Here is a 15,314-nt window from a genome sequence, read left to right as displayed (position 1 = left end):
ATATTTAAAGCTCTTCTGAGCAAAAATAGTGACTTAGAGAGGAATGGAGGTGGTCCCAGTGTCACAGTCCCAAGATGAGAGGAAAGACCCGGGCCTGTTGCACAGCATTCCTTCTCAGGAGAGATGCTAGCAGCTGGAGATGAATGGCAGGCTGCTTCTTCTTGACTCACATCACCATTTGGCATGGCAGATATATGAAGATGATGGACCCTGGCTAAGGGGGTGTTCACTTTGGTATTATCTAGTGTCTGCAGAGGCAGCACTGTTTGATGTGTGATGGCCTCAGAGCAGAGAGCTATAGCCTACTGTAAAACAGGTCAGGCCATGGCTGCAGAAGGAGCAGCACTTTGACTGTGAGCAAATTAGATTAGTATTTTCACACTAGTAAATCCTGCACAACAGGCCTGCTGAGCTGCTTGATTTCTTCTAAGCAAATCAGGGCATGGCTGTCCAACTTTTTCACAGGACAGTTCTAGCTCTTGCCAGCATTAATAGGTACACAAGCAGCTCTGAGAGCTATTCTCACCTCACAGGGGGAAAGCTGCCCTAGAGGAAAAGAGTAATTAAAACGTAGTAACTGCTTAAGAAACCAAGACCAAAAACCTTAAAAAATATTACTTTGTCATGCTTTTTGGATGCGTTGTCCAAGGTTAGGAGTATAATGAAGGCAGGTGAAAACTTGTTGCCTTGCCCAGCACTGTAAAAAGTTTGCTTTTCATATTGTCAGTCAGTGTCATTGGCTCAGTAGGGTAGCATGGTTCACCATTAGGAGATTGCTGTTTCCTCTGGGTGGTTGTCAGTTTGCTCTGGGTTATCGTCAATTTGCAAGTTGTTCAGTCTTTGCTTTGTCTGTTGAAATTATTTGAGAGCCCATTTTTGTTTTTATAGGATGTAGCTTCAGACATCTTTTGTCATTAAATCACGGTGATAGGTAATGTGTGAAAATCACACTCATTGGGTTAAAGTGCACCTGTTCAAGAGGAATACTTCCCAGATAATGAAAAATTAATACAAAGTTCCAGTGTACAAGGTAGTTCTGTGGCAGCATTTGACTTGCCTGCCCTAATTGTCTCACCATGTGAGGGTTTCCTGAAAGACAGGTTTCTAGCCAGAGTAGTGTGTGCTACTAGGAAATGCCCTCAGCTGCTGGAGCTTCAGCTCTTGGTCTCAGCTTCAGCATCTCCATGGGCTTGTGTTATCCAAATCTCCTGTTGCTGGAAGTATGACCAGTGAAGAAACAGTGCCCTGGGTGAAGCAGGCCTGTGTGACCAGGGTGCCTTGTGACCTTGTTCTGCAGTCATGCCTGGGCACAGTTTTGCACAGACTTGATAGCCAGCTGTGCAATCTGGCTGGGCTTTGCCTTCCTGTAGAAGTGCAGTTTTACCTGAATGGGAAATTGTGAATCTGAAGTCTTTGTACAGGGAGAAGGAAATGCCTTGTTAGCTCACTTGACATTCTTCCTTTCTTTGCTCCTTCTGTTAATTGGTGGAGATGGGTGCTGAGCTGGGAGCCCACTTCTTTTTTTTTTCTCCTTTGGGCACTTGTGGAACCTTGCTGATTCTAAAGAATGAAGCTAAGGCATCTCATGCCTCATCCTATCTCACTGTTTCATCTCACTGTGATGCCTTAGTTGCTGTTACAAAAATGATTGGGTTGCCCTATGAGCAGTCTCTGTGGTAAGAAATAAGGGTCAGAATTTAATACCAGCCTCTGTGTTACAGTGATATTTGGCTGTGATGAATACAGGCTTAGCCAAAGGCTAGCAGGTCTCCCCGGCTGCAATGGATATAAAGAAAATAACATAATTGTTTTCAGTCTTGTGTGTTGAATCAGTAGAGAGTGAAATCCCCTGATGACAAAAAGCTGTGTCCGTAGATCAGACATATTGCCCTACTTTTCTCTTAGCTGCTGAACTAACTTAAGGCACAAAACTCCTTCTCCCCTTTCCTTCATTTGTTTTTTGTAGGGAGTTAAGGTATGTGAAGCTGGGAAGTAGATCTGAATGTCACAGTGTTTTCACTGAGCTTGTTAGCTTTAAAGAGGCTGAAAACCTGCCATATTGTAGATTATGGGCACAAACCCTTTGGGCAGAAACTCCACAAATTAACATTAGACCTGGTGAGCTTTTTACTCTACAGGATTGAGATAATGTTGAATACCATTTGCATGCCTTTTATTTTTAGAAAGCAGTGTTCAGGATGTGAAAAACATAGCCACAATCTCCATGGGGTTCTGTTTTCCCACCCTATTTAATTTGAAAAGACATTGCACCATTAACTTTCTGGAGGAAGGTATGAGCCCTCTGCACTTCTCAGTGAAGGAAGAAAGAATGGGAAAGAATTTTGAGAAGAGTCTTGTTCTGTAACCTGCCCCTAGAAGCTTTGTTTTCTTTTCCACTTGTCTGTAGATCTTCCCAGTATTGTTGGAAATTATCACTGCTTACTATGGGACCTGTTATGATCATACTTGTAGTAAGATCAGCAAATAAAACCGATTCCCAGCCGTGGCTTCTCTTGCACTTTGACCCAGCTTTTGAGCTTGTGAAAGTAACTGGGGATGTGTTTCTGGAAAGAGGGAACTAAAAACCTGTGGCTTTTGGACCACAGATACTTCTTCACTACACAATCAGTGTTCAGTTGTGGTCTGCATTGAACAGAGACCCCATAGCACTGATTTGCTATTTTTTTATAATGCATGTTTTTATTTGGATGTTCATTTCAATCAGCAATATAGCAAGCATAGAGGTTGTTTTTCTTCACTAATTCATGTGACTGTCTTGAGCTCTTTGATTACATTTTGGGTTTTGGGGTTTTTTTCTGTTATCACACAGATTTGATTCTTAAGCAAGAACCAACTGGCCTACCACTGTGCCCAGACATGAAGGTGCTGGAAAACGTTAGGTTGTCAGTAAAATGCAAATCTTAACATGTAATACAGTGCTACAGTCCTGTAGGAGATGCTCTGCCGTACAAAAATCCAAGAGTTTCTGGTTTTGATGCCCAGAATGCAGTCCCCAAGGTTTGTTTGAACTGCATGGAAATGAAGGACAGCTGTGCCTTTTGTGAAGACAATATCTGTGGAATGCTGCCATGTGTGATTTTCTAATCCTGACTGGTGTCTTCAGAGAGGAAGGGAAGCTTTGTGGTTAAGGCACAAGACCTCCAGGTCTGGGAGTTCTCAGTTGTGCAGGAAGCTTCCTTATGTCACCATATGAAGGATCTTTCTCCCTGTCCCACATGGAATATGGACATCTCTTCTGCTTGTTTCATGTGGATGGGGATGGTCTCCTTGTTGCATTGCCATACTGTGCCCAAATTGGAGCTAATTACAACAAAGGCATTTCAGCCCTACTAGACCTGTTGGTTTTGGGGGTTATTTGCATGGTTTATAAGCAAAGACTCTGTTCTCTGCTGTTGCTCCCTTGGTGTCAGAACTGAAACTGTTAAAGTAGTCTGCCATGGGGAAAAGCTGTCTCAGTATTATTTATGCTGACTATCCCACCAGTGCATCAGCAAGGTGGTTCACATTAGATTTGACAGTCTTTGAGTGTGTTTGCTCAGTCTCACCTCAAGTTTATCTCCCCATTTGCGCCTAGGGCTTGACTTGCTTGCTGGGGCCTATGGCTTTAGCCAGGAGGCCAAACCCAGGGGTGAGGGAGCATGCAGGCCTGCAGCTCCCTTGGTTTCCTGTGGAAGATGAAGAGGAGGGGAAAGGAGAGGCTGCATGTCCATGTCGAAGTACATAGAGAGATTGGTCTCCAGTGTGCTGCCTGGTGTTGTTCTGTACCCACCAGCTTGCAGTAGCTGATTGTAACGATGCTCTTGGCCACTCTCAAGCAAGAGAGGAGACGTGCAAGTTATATAATGTTTGAGCTGACATTTTGTCTCATGCTTTTTGAGTAACTTGATAGTGTGTCTGAATTTTTATGGCAGGAAAATACTACAGTAGTAGACCTATGGTGGTAAAAGGTGTTCTTCCACTCTGGGTGTTTGCATTATTAAGTAAGCTTGGTATTAGCCTTCGGAAGACTTGCCCGTTTCTTTTGTTTCCTGCTTTTGGAGGGTTGGTTTTTTTTTAAATAATGTTCTTTTATTTCTTTAGGCCCAAGTGGGCAAGCAGTCATCTTGGATGGGAATGGCTGTTTTCAGGAGGAAACCTCTCTTAACTCTTGACTTTTTGAGGTATCCAGAGAGAGAATTTAGATGCATTGCAGTGTTCAGTGCTGTTCTGTGGTTTCATGTGTGAGCTGTTATGCATGCCTCCATGACTGAGAGGGATTGCATAAGACACTGACCCACAAGTCCTGGAAGTAGGACCAGATGGGGTGGGGGAGAAAATGCATGGTACAAAAGGCTGGCTTTGTGCTTAGGGTACTGCAGGCAGGACTGTGGTATTGGGATTCAGTCCCTTGGTCTCACAGAGCTTTCAAGTGTGGCCTTGGGTAGTGATCACAGGCTCATGATCAGCTGTCAGGAAGCCAAACATTACCCCACAGTTTTGGTAACCTTGTTCTATTTCCTTCATGGTTTACTCCAAATGATGATGAAAACTCCTTCAGATGTTTGTAGGAGCTCCTTGGAAGGCAGCATTGATTTTCAGCAAACTCTAGTGCTAAGCAAGTCTGAAAATGCTTGGCATGACAAAAAAGGCAGGAGATGAATGCTCTTCTAATGCTGGACTGGTTAATTACAGCTGTGGAAGATGGTGACTCTTTGTTACTCCCCCTCATGATTACAGGCAGGTCAGCAGGAATCTCAGTATAGTTCAGGTTGTGTTCTTGCAATTGCCCATAGAATATCTCCCTGACCAGGAAAATCATGCTTCTATATGCCAAAAATCCTCCAAGCCAAGCCCAGACAAAATAGACTAGCAAAACCCAAAAGCAACAGAACAATGAGGAAACAGAAAAGCGGAAGAATTATTGTTTGGCTACCTTTTTTTTTTTTTTTTTCCCAAAAGGCATGTGGTCCTTTAAGAGAAGCTTGAAAAATATCTTAAATGGGGACAGATTCAATGAAAAAGCTTGCAAACATCTGATCTCTGCATGCCAGTGTGCCTTCAGGCAGCCATCCCTTTGTCCATCTGACTTTCTGAACAGTCGATGATCTCACCAAAAAATAAACAAGCTGCAGAAGTGTTTAGGGAGTTTGGCACATTTAGGAAGTAACCAAGGAATCGGGGTGGGGGAAGTTTTTCCTCCAGTTGCAGTGAAGCAGAGTGCTTTAGCCTCTGCTGGAAAGAAAAGGACGGCTTTATGTTTTTGCAGGAGCCAGATCTTTTCCTAGGCTTTCCCCGGGTGGGGAGTGGGGTTGATGGTCGATTTTCGGTAACGGGGTTCGGTGGAGCGTTTGCACGGCGTGCTCACAACCAGCATATTCATGAGTGGTCCTGCTGCGTGGGAGAGAGGAGGGCGAGGGAGAAACTTTTGCCCCGGAGTAACCTCCGCGTTGCCTCAGCAGAGGCGGGTGATTTACTTTTTCGTGTGGAACAAAAAGGCAACGGGGAATTTGTAACTGGATATGTAGATGAGGGAGCAATGACCGTCAGTAACCCCGTGTACTTGCTGCCTCAAGAGCAGAGCGCCTGGTTCCTTCCCTTTGCCGGCTCCTCCGCAGGATCGGGCTGGGAAGCAGAAGTGGCACCCGACCCGCCCGTCTCCCTTGTCACCTCCGGTGGCACCCTGAGTGCCGACCATGCTTTTTCCTGAGGGGGCCCATTCTTGACAGTATCACCTGCCCAAGTTAAGCCAAACCCACCCCCTAAGAAACCAAAACCAACCAACCAAAAAGAAAAAGAAAACAAACCCAAAAGCAACCAAACAAAAAAAGAACAACCAAAAGACCCCTCCTGCAAAAGAGGTGTGAGAAAAGGTTGTTACAGCCATCCCCTATAAGAGGGGGGAAGGTACAAGCCCCTGGTTCTTCCATGTCATTACTTTCTCTTTAGAGGTCATGGTTTTCCACTCTTTGCTCTGGGTTGTGGCATCGTGTCTCCTAGAGTAGAAAATAGAGCATGACACCTAGCTAGTTGTCTTACCTCAGCCTGGAAATCTTCACTCTGGTAAATCCTATAGGACCTGGTCTCTCACCTCCTCCTGGCATAGCTGCTTTACTCATCACTGCTTGTTTAAGCAATGTGGAGATAGAATTGGCCTCTCTCTCTTAAATAAAACAGCAACAACAAAAAACAAGCTAAAACTAAACACCGCTCCCCCCCTCAAAAAAAACCTCAACCAAACCACAAAACAAAAAAACAAAAGAACCCACACACAAAACCCAAGAAAACAACCCAGAACAGTGTGAGAGTCAGCTTCTTAAGATCCAGTTTTGTGGACTTTAATAGTTTGCTTGGATTATAATTTCCAGATGGTTCCCCTCTGCTGTGATGAAGGTACAAATTGGTTTTAAAGCCAAGAGCTGAAACACCAATGACTTGAGAAGGTGAAGCATTTGGGAAAGGAAATGGAAACAATGCTTGCAAATGTATTTTTTAATTCCAAGTAGCTAAGATTGTTTCCTAGACCTGCGTGCTATTCTGTATCATACCTGTGTGTCTGCATATGTCAAACTTTGAAATTTATGGTAGAGTACATCAGCTATTAACATAATTAACCAAAGGCTAGTAAATCCCTCAGTGGCCCATGCACCAGCTCAGTCCCATGCTCAGTAACAATACAGGGATTAAGTGCTAATGCTGTAGTAGGTTTCAGATCAGGGGAGCAGCTTAATGTGCCTTGCTTCTGTGTACGTATGAACAAATTGAGCTGAAGTAATGATGTTAATGGGAGTTGTTTTTGAAGGTTGATTTCTTTTCTTCTTGTTGGTTTGGGGTTTTTTTGAGACCAAGGCACCATGGATTGAGATTTCTGAAGCCTGCCAAGTTTCAGAGCACTTTACCAGCAGCTCCTCTTTTCCCTTTGTGCTATGGTTTGTGTAATTCCCTCTCCCCCATTTGTCAGCTTGACTTTTCCTGTTCAGAGATCTCACACGAGTTTCCTTTTGGCTTTGCTGTGACCAGAATGTTGCTTGTTTTGTCACTTTCCAGACCTGAAACTTCGGGATTTCCTGATTGACAATGAGACATTCTCTGACTTCCTCCATCATAATGTGTCCATGCCATCATCTGCAGTAGAGGAGCTGCTGGATGCAGGGGTCAACCTCCAGCAGGTAAAGAGTACTTTCAACTCCTAACATAACGCTTGTCTGTTGTTTGTTTAGCTGTAGTGCCAAGATTCACAGTGCTGGACCCCACCTATGCCAGGTGCTGTAGATACACAGAGGAAAATGTATTCCCTGCTTCTTTCCTCTTTTTCTCAATTTACTGTGTTATTTGATTTTAAGCTGTAAAATGGTGCTGGGAACCCATGAGCAAACGCTTCAACCTACAGAAGAAAATAGTACCCTCAGGCTAAACTGAATTTCTTCCTTCTGCATTTTTTTTTTAATGGAAGTAAAACATTAATTAAGCTGCTAGCACTGTTCTGACTGCTTTCGGTCACTCAGCTTGGACTAGAGCAGGGTTTCTGGGTCTTGCTCTGCCTTACATTCCTGTGCAGCAGAAGGAGCTATACTTTCAGGTTTGTGGCCAATGCGTCAAGACAGACACATTGTACATTACGTAGTACAAGAGTCCTGATATCCTGAGTGTACCATGATTGCAGTCATAAACATAGCCAGTGGTGACAGTGAGCTAGAGCCTTGTCTTGCAATGGCTGTCTGCCATTGTCAAGGTTGTAACATGTTTTTTGCTAGGCTTGATTGATTAGTTGACCAGCATCCTTTCTAATGCAGAAGCCAGAACAGACTTCAAAGGAAGACCCAGGGTTCTCTTGGAAGAGTGCAAAAGATGGTATGCAAAAGGAGGAGGAAATCCATTTTGCTTCTCAACTCCAGATCAGATCTTTTCATTGAAGTGGAATGGATTAATAGTCCTTTTAGTCTTTGTTTTCCTGTAGTTACAGGTGCTGTCCTGCAACTGCACATCTGTTTTAGCACAGTTAGATAAGTTATCCTACAAATTAAGGATACATTCTACTAAAAAATGTAAAGCGGAGAAAAAATTCTTATCCATTTTAGGCTGCATGCTTTGTTTTACTTGAATCCAATTTGCCTGAAATTCAAGCTAGATTAAGACAGAATCATGCTACAGATGATTCTAGAAGGGTAACTGGAAGACTGCAGCAATAGCATTCTAGTCATTCTCCCAAAGTTAGTGGAGAGGCAGAAAGATTTTCAAACGGGCGAAAAACCTGACCTTATATTGTATGACTGCCATACTGTATTGGTTGTATAATGGAAGGACAAAAAAAGCTTAGCTTTTATCTACATAGTGTGTCGGAAGGGTGGTGAAAGGCTGGTCAGTCAGCTAGTTCTTCCTTGAATGCTTCAAGCTGTACTCTTGTTTATGTAATTCTTAAGTTGATTCTGCTAGACCACTGGGAATGATGCTGCTAAGTAATAATAGCATTTTGTGCTCAGGGATGGCAGGAAGAGCTAATCTGAGCAACAGGACACTAAGCTGCAGATAAGTGGCCCACCGAATTTTTTCTGAGCACTTTCCTAATACAGATGGTAACTAGAGATTCAGACCTCTCCCTTCCTGCAGAATGACTTTATCTGACTCACAAAATGGATGTCTTTGATTTTGCTGGAGATCTGGTTTGGAGAACTGTTGCTGCCTGTTCTGAGCTTCCCCTCCCCCTCCCAAAGACACGTGCTCCTGCCCATGTGCTCCGAGCTCCTTTGTTCCAAGCGCGGGCAAAGCCAAATGTAACTCAGACTCTTCAGCAGTGTCTGATTGGCCGCTCACCCCGGGTCCGCCCCCAGTCCTCCCCTTTCCCCTTCTCCGAATAAAAGATAGTCGAGGGGAGGCTCGGCTCTCTCTCAGCTCAGCTACTTTCCTGTGAACATCTCTGGTTGTCTGTCTCATTTGAAAGCTTCTAACTGCAGGGAATTGAGCGAGCAGGGAGCTATATTTCTCCCTCTTTGCTTCTGCTGATGGTATTTGCTCTGCAGCTAATTCAGGTACCGATTTTAGAGCTACTAAAGTGCTAGATTGCCCGTGCTACCTCTCAAGGCTGCTCGAGGCTTTCTAAGGCATTGAAATACAAGCGCTAGCCGGTATAAAGCTGAAAAGATACCTTCCACATAGAACTGACCTCTCTGCTGAGCTGACTAGTGACTTCAGTGTTAATAAGGCATTATTTGTTAGGTCTCTAAATGAGTGGGTCATAGCTTCATTCAGAAGTCATACAGTAGAAGGGCCTATCCAGACTATGCTAACCTTTCACAGCAAATACAGCCCTCTTCTGCAGTCTGTTGGTGTCCTGGGGTTGTTCAACAAGGCCAGAACTTACGATACACAAGTAAGGACCTGAAGTCACCAAGGAGATGGGACAGTTCAGTGGCGCTGCTGTAATGACAGCACTCCAGCATGTCCAGCAGGGTTGTGTATCAGACATACTGAAATTAGTGCAGACAGTTAAAAGCAACCAAAGCCTTGTCTTGATGGGTATGTTGCTTCCTGGGGCAGAGTGGCTCAGCCTTCTGTTTTTCCAGTCGTGGCAGGTGTGCTCAGAAGGGTGTGGGATTTGGAAGGTGCCTGGGTCAGCAGTGGGCAGGCAGCTATGTAATCAAGTCTGGTATGCTGCTGTTGTCCAGGTGTGGCCAGACAGCTCTTGTGTGGCTTGGAGGCAGGAGTAGGTCCTGTCCCTCTGAAAAGTTGAAGGCACAATGAGGTCCTGAGCCAGTGCTGCAGCATGATGCACTGAATAGCAGTGAGGAGTAAATAGTAATGGGCAGTGCATATTCTGCTTGGAACAAATCTCTGTTTCATGAAGCAGAAAAAGTCCCAAGGAGAGAATTACATGACCTGTAAGGACAAAACAATTATGTATGACTACTTTCCGGCATGAGCCTGGCATCTTGAGAGTCCTTAGGGGATTTAACCTGTCATTTAGGATGTATTTTTGTCTGCTGAAGACACAATGAGTTCAGGTGACTGCAAGTGGATACAGAACTTGCTGACTTGGTGAGACTGGGTGCTTTAGTTTGGGGTGGATAGGCAGAGTGTTTTTCCTAAGGTCTCATGCTGTGGAGCTCAGTGCTTGAAATGGGCAGCTTCTCTCCAAAAGAGTTTAAAATCTGGGTGAAAAAGGTGGACATTTTCAGAATGGTGAAAGGTTGGTCACCTTCACTTTTTGTGAGTGAACACTGAGGCACTGGGAGACACTGTTTTCTCTGTAAGTCCACCCAGGGAAGCTTGTTTAGACTCATTCTGGGAGTGTTATTTCAGTGCCCCACAAATATCTATCTCCTTTTCAGCATGGCTATAACACTGTTATAGTAGTAGTGGTAGTATTTCTGCTGGCAAAAGAAAAAGGCACCCCAAATTTTTCAAAAGGCCAGCCTTTTTGATGTGAGAGCTGGGTGTATGGCATTGAAAGATCATATTTTTGGCATATGGATACAGACCAAAGTTAAAGGTTTGCATGAGTATTGCATTAAAAACCTCTTTTCTCTCCTGTCAGCTCCATTTGCTTGTTTTCTGAATGTAATGCACTTTCCCCCCCAGATTGTGCATACCCCTTTGATTTTGAAAGACAACAAATTTCAGACTTACCAGCCTGGTTCATGAGCTGCTAACTCTTCTGGAATGTAGATCAATCCTCCTTAGCTGTTGTTGTAAGTTGGGCAATGCACACCGAGTCTTACGAAATGACAGAAAGAAGACATTAAGTGTACAGCTGCTGTTACCTGTGCATTTACAGTAAAATTGTTGCATCTGTCTAGCCCCAAGGCAAACAAAAATTTCTTTCCAATAGTAGACTCTGGATTTTTCATTGTTTATCACCTTCAAGAAGTATGCAGCTTTTTGACATGCACTTTGTTGTTCAGCAAACATGAAGTCGGTAAATGACCTTATTAAAAGAATTTGGTTATCAGGCCTGAAAGGGTTTGGTGATAACTCAGAGGGATTTTATCAATTTTGTTAATGAGGTGATTGCTTGTGGATTAGGAAACATTATTGACAAGCAAACCATTACCTTAAGAAAAATATGCCTGTGAAGGAAGTCTCTAGGATCTTATCTCACTTGTTGCAGCCAGTAAGATAACTTTTTTTTGCTGATACATTATCTGCTCAAAAACACTGCAAAATGTTTGTCTCAGCAGTTAGTGAGTAGATACTTCAGAGTTAAGAGTGATGATTCTGATTCAGAACTGCATAGAAAATGTGGGTGGCAGATACATCTGAGTAGTTTGGGACATAGGTCTTTTGCCCTTCACATAGATTTGCCAGACTTGTGTCTGGTCACAAGCCTTGTTTTTGTCTCGGTGGCTCAGTTCCCAGAAGACTGAACATTAGGCAATGCATGTACCCTTGGCTGGAGGAAATGGCTGCTGTGGAGGACAGGATCACTGCTGCTTTGTGCGTATTTGCGGGGATGTTAAGAGAGACCTGCCTCCCCCAGGACTTCTCTCCCATGTTCTCAGCAGGGAAGGGTTTTTCTTGGAACTGAGTTGCATATGAATCAGGACAGCTCAACCTGTAGAGAAGAATGCCCCCTCACCGCTATCTGGAAATGTTATGAATGGTTTGCTTTGTCTAGGCAATAACCAGTTTTTTGGTTGGAGCCTTAGATGAAGGGAGACTTACATGCTTTCCCCACTTTTTTAGGTCATTGTGTCTGGTTATCGAATGCGACTGCAAGATCTCTGCAAAAACTCAACATTGTCTGAATTTCTCACCATCCAAAATCAGACGGCAGCCACAGACTCTGAAGCCTTCATTTGCACCTTGTCAAAGGAAAAACTCCATGCAGCTGAGCAAGCCTTCCGTGCTAACCTTAATCCTTTGAAGCCTCTTCAGGTGAGTTTGCTGGCCCCACCTGTACGAGTGTCATTGACACAGTGACATTTTCCAGGGCTTTCAGTCTAGGAACTCATCCCTGCATTTGCAGAACTGCTCAGAGGCAGTTAGAAAGAAGAAAGATGGTTGGTCTTTGTCATGGGAGCATGAACAACATTGCTTCTTCCTGTCATTCTTACCCTTCCTGTTCAGTCTGCTGCTTGCAGAGCATAAATGTGTGTGGTCCACAGTTCCATTTTAAAAGGAAAGTCTTTGCTGTGTTGTAACAGAAAGGCTCTTGGTTGTCCCTTTGTTTTAGTCAAATGTTGTATCTTGGCTGGAACAAGCCTAGATATAAGACTGGCTTGTGCTGAGCGCTAAAACCATCGCACTCTGCCCTTAGCATGGCGCCACTGAGTGCGGAAGTTTCTAGCCACTGACAGGACACAACCTTTAAGCAGGTTTAAATCATACGAAGTAGAGTCAAGTTTTAAAGTCCTGTTTCAAAAATTAACCAACTGAATGGGTATTGGGGGAAGAATTCATGAACTTCAAGAACATACATTATTTACAGGATGACTGGAGACTAGAGCAGACTTGGATCTGGGACAATCCAGTGATGTTTGCTACAGATCAGCAATATCTGTTAAAATATAGAAGTTTGAGGAATTCAGTGCTGGAAATAACAGTAGAGTGAAGAAAGGACCACAGAACCCACTCTGTTACCCACTAAAACAAATATTCTATTGTTTGCTGTGTGAGTTTTCAGATTTGATGAGCCTTTCAGTACTGAAAGTCATGTACCACTTGCTTGGCTTTGTCCCCAGTCAAAGAGGGTCATTATCAAGTACTGGAATCATATTACTCTGCTGCACAGTACGTAGCGGTCAGTGACTTCTCTCCACAGCTTGTCTTCTGTTTTCCACATGTCCTCCGTCTGCACTTTCTTTACTGCTGGAAGAGCAAGACAACCCATAAGCATTAAGAGATGTGGTAGCGACACTAGAATTGTGACAAAGATGGGCTGTTCAGAGAGGAATGGCTATAATTAGTTTCCTGTCTTCAGTTGTACGTGTATGTGCACATATATACATATTTTACTTTAAACCATTCAAAGGTGCTAGAATTTTGGGGTCTTAAAGGGAAGAAAATAGCCAGCTATTGTACCGCTCAGAATTGGTTTTCTGGGCTCTGTGGAGACTCAGTCTTATTTTTCTTATTTACAGAAGCTTCTGCAGTGTAGCTGACAGAAGCAGGTATTGAGTGTGTCTGTGTCATTAGGTCTGTATTGTTGGTTGGTGAAAGGAAACAGTCATAAGTCACTCTGTGCCTCTTGGCAGCAGCAGTATCGATTTAAGACATTATGTGCAGCTTTGGGGGGGGTTTCTGAGAGGCTGGGTCATGATCTTGTCTTCAAGGGGAAAAAAGCTGGAGTCCAGAAGCCAGCAGTTCTAAACCTGCTGTGCATTGTTGTCTGGTAAAGGTCCACAGTTTTCCTCAGAAGTGTGTCACAGTGTACCCTCTAGTTAAGCTGCTGTAATGCATCAGTGAATGAAACAGAAACTAACTCGCTTCAATGTGGCCAGGCAAAATGGATAAATGAATAGGATCACAACCAACGCATTTGAAACTTAGTGTCTTTAGAGGCTAGAAAGCACCCTGACCTGCAGTAACATCTTTGTTCAAAGAGAGAACTTTCTGCTCATGAACAAAGGAGGCTTTTGACGCAACTTATTGAAGGCACTGTGTGTCAAATCGTGGACATGCACACTGAAGATAGCATGCTCTGTTATCTACTACAGAGTCTGTAAACCAATGCCAACAATTTGTCCAGGGATTAATTTTTATTTTTTCGCTTCATCTCTTTGATGTACTTCATAGCAAGGCATTTCAGTAAGCAAAGTAAGGAACAAGTCAAATGGAGATGCAACAGTGATTTAGAGACAGGTTTTTAGCTTGTGTAATTGGACATGAGCTTCACTGGTTGCACTGTTTTGCGATTTATGGAGAGGCAGCATCTTAGTACAAGAAGGTTAATACAAGGGCTTGCAAGTGTGTGCAAGAACTTTGTAAATTCAACACCAAGGGCTTGAAGTGTAAACTGGAAATTTGTGCCTCTCTGATAGCCGGGCAGTGAAGTGGCTATGGTTTCTTGAAATGTCTTAATAGATATGACTTAGCCTGGCATGCACCTGCTTGTTTTTGTCCCTGTGCATTCCTGTTTGTTACTCCCTCTGCAAGGTGATGCAGTAAATTTCATCATGGAATTGATCCGCATTAAAAGTCTCTGACCTGATTGTATGTTTATACAAATATTTATGCTGAAACTTGAAGGGGAGGGTGCAGGATTGAGAGCCCTATGATCAAGGAGTGAGTGCGTGGGTTGAGACCCTGATGATAACACTAACTTCTGCTGGCTTAAAGTGTGTGTGCATTTGTAGCCTTGGGGAAACTCTTAAGTGTTCTAAGTAGCTCGCAAAAACGCAGTAATTGCTAGCAAATTATGGACAGATGAAGGTTTTAAAAAAGAAATTAAAGTGCTTGCATAATGAAATGCATGAGCTTGAAATGTCACGGCACTGTAAGTTTTTTTAAAAAGAAAGGTAAGGAATAAACACTTTACATACGTGCTCCTCAGTTTTATCCAGAACACCTAGAGTGTTGCCCAAAGGGCAGTGGTACAGTTAAGACAAGAACTTCTAATTAAAATTTCACACTAGGATTCTAGCTCTGTCACTGATCTTTTGTATTACTTCAATTTAGCCTGTTCTGTAATATGAGAAAACAGAGCCAAGTACATTGGAGGTTAAAGTGTGTCTCCTTACTCTTTTTTATGTAAGGACCTATTTGAGGCAGACTGTTTGGATCAAAACCCAGCAGAAAATCTGGGTGTGATCACAGGGCACCAAGGTGGAGGATCAACTTTCCTTATTCTGAGTCTTCACTCCACTAGAAGACAAAAGTGTTTCAAGAAGTCAGATTCCGTTTTCCATCATCTGTGTCTTAGCCTGCGTCCCTTCTCTGAAGCCTTTTGACCAACAATACTACAGGACATAGAATAGGTTGTACAAGCTCGTTGTGTGGACACATCGCCTCTTCTTGAGGCTTGCCTTGCACTGGGTGATTGAGACTGAGGCAGGAGAACCTGGTTTGAGAACAACAGTGAAGCAGTGCATCTGACTGCATGCATTCAAATTTCCTTCCTGGCCTTCTCCCAGTGGTAGGCCAGCAGTTGTCCCATGGAGGAGCTACCCAGTTTGGGAAAGACTAACAAGAGCAACGACAGTAAGTTCCCAGCCATCACAATGCAGTCCAGTGGGACATTTCTGACTGTCTTATATTACAGAAGTACCTGTTTGTATTTCCGTCTGCAAATCTGCCCAGTTTTGAATGTGATTTGGTGGGGGGGAAGGTTAAATGACAATTCAGATTGTTCATGTGGGGTTTCATCTCTTGGACAGCACTGC

At 43.6% G+C, this 15,314-nt stretch overlaps 1 protein-coding gene across 4 annotated transcripts in view; it reads left to right on the top strand.

Annotated features, from left to right (window-relative positions):
* The window catches only part of ABCA1 (ATP binding cassette subfamily A member 1), a 92,288-nt gene that overhangs the window by 37,124 nt on the left and 39,850 nt on the right, over nucleotides 1–15,314 (top strand). For all 4 annotated transcript variants that reach the window (XM_039566754.1, XM_039566753.1, XM_020584672.2 and 1 more), the window contains exons 6-7: nucleotides 7,045–7,166; nucleotides 11,677–11,868. In XM_039566754.1, coding sequence (XP_039422688.1) covers nucleotides 7,045–7,166; nucleotides 11,677–11,868 — 314 coding nt within the window. The remainder of the gene's footprint in view (nucleotides 1–7,044; nucleotides 7,167–11,676; nucleotides 11,869–15,314) is intronic.

The sequence above is a fragment of the Corvus cornix genome, chromosome Z (genome assembly GCF_000738735.6).
Source record: "Corvus cornix cornix isolate S_Up_H32 chromosome Z, ASM73873v5, whole genome shotgun sequence".
Taxonomy (NCBI): Eukaryota; Metazoa; Chordata; class Aves; order Passeriformes; family Corvidae; genus Corvus; species Corvus cornix.
Note: the sequence above shows the minus strand (reverse complement) of the source record. Positions and strands in the feature narration are given on the sequence as shown.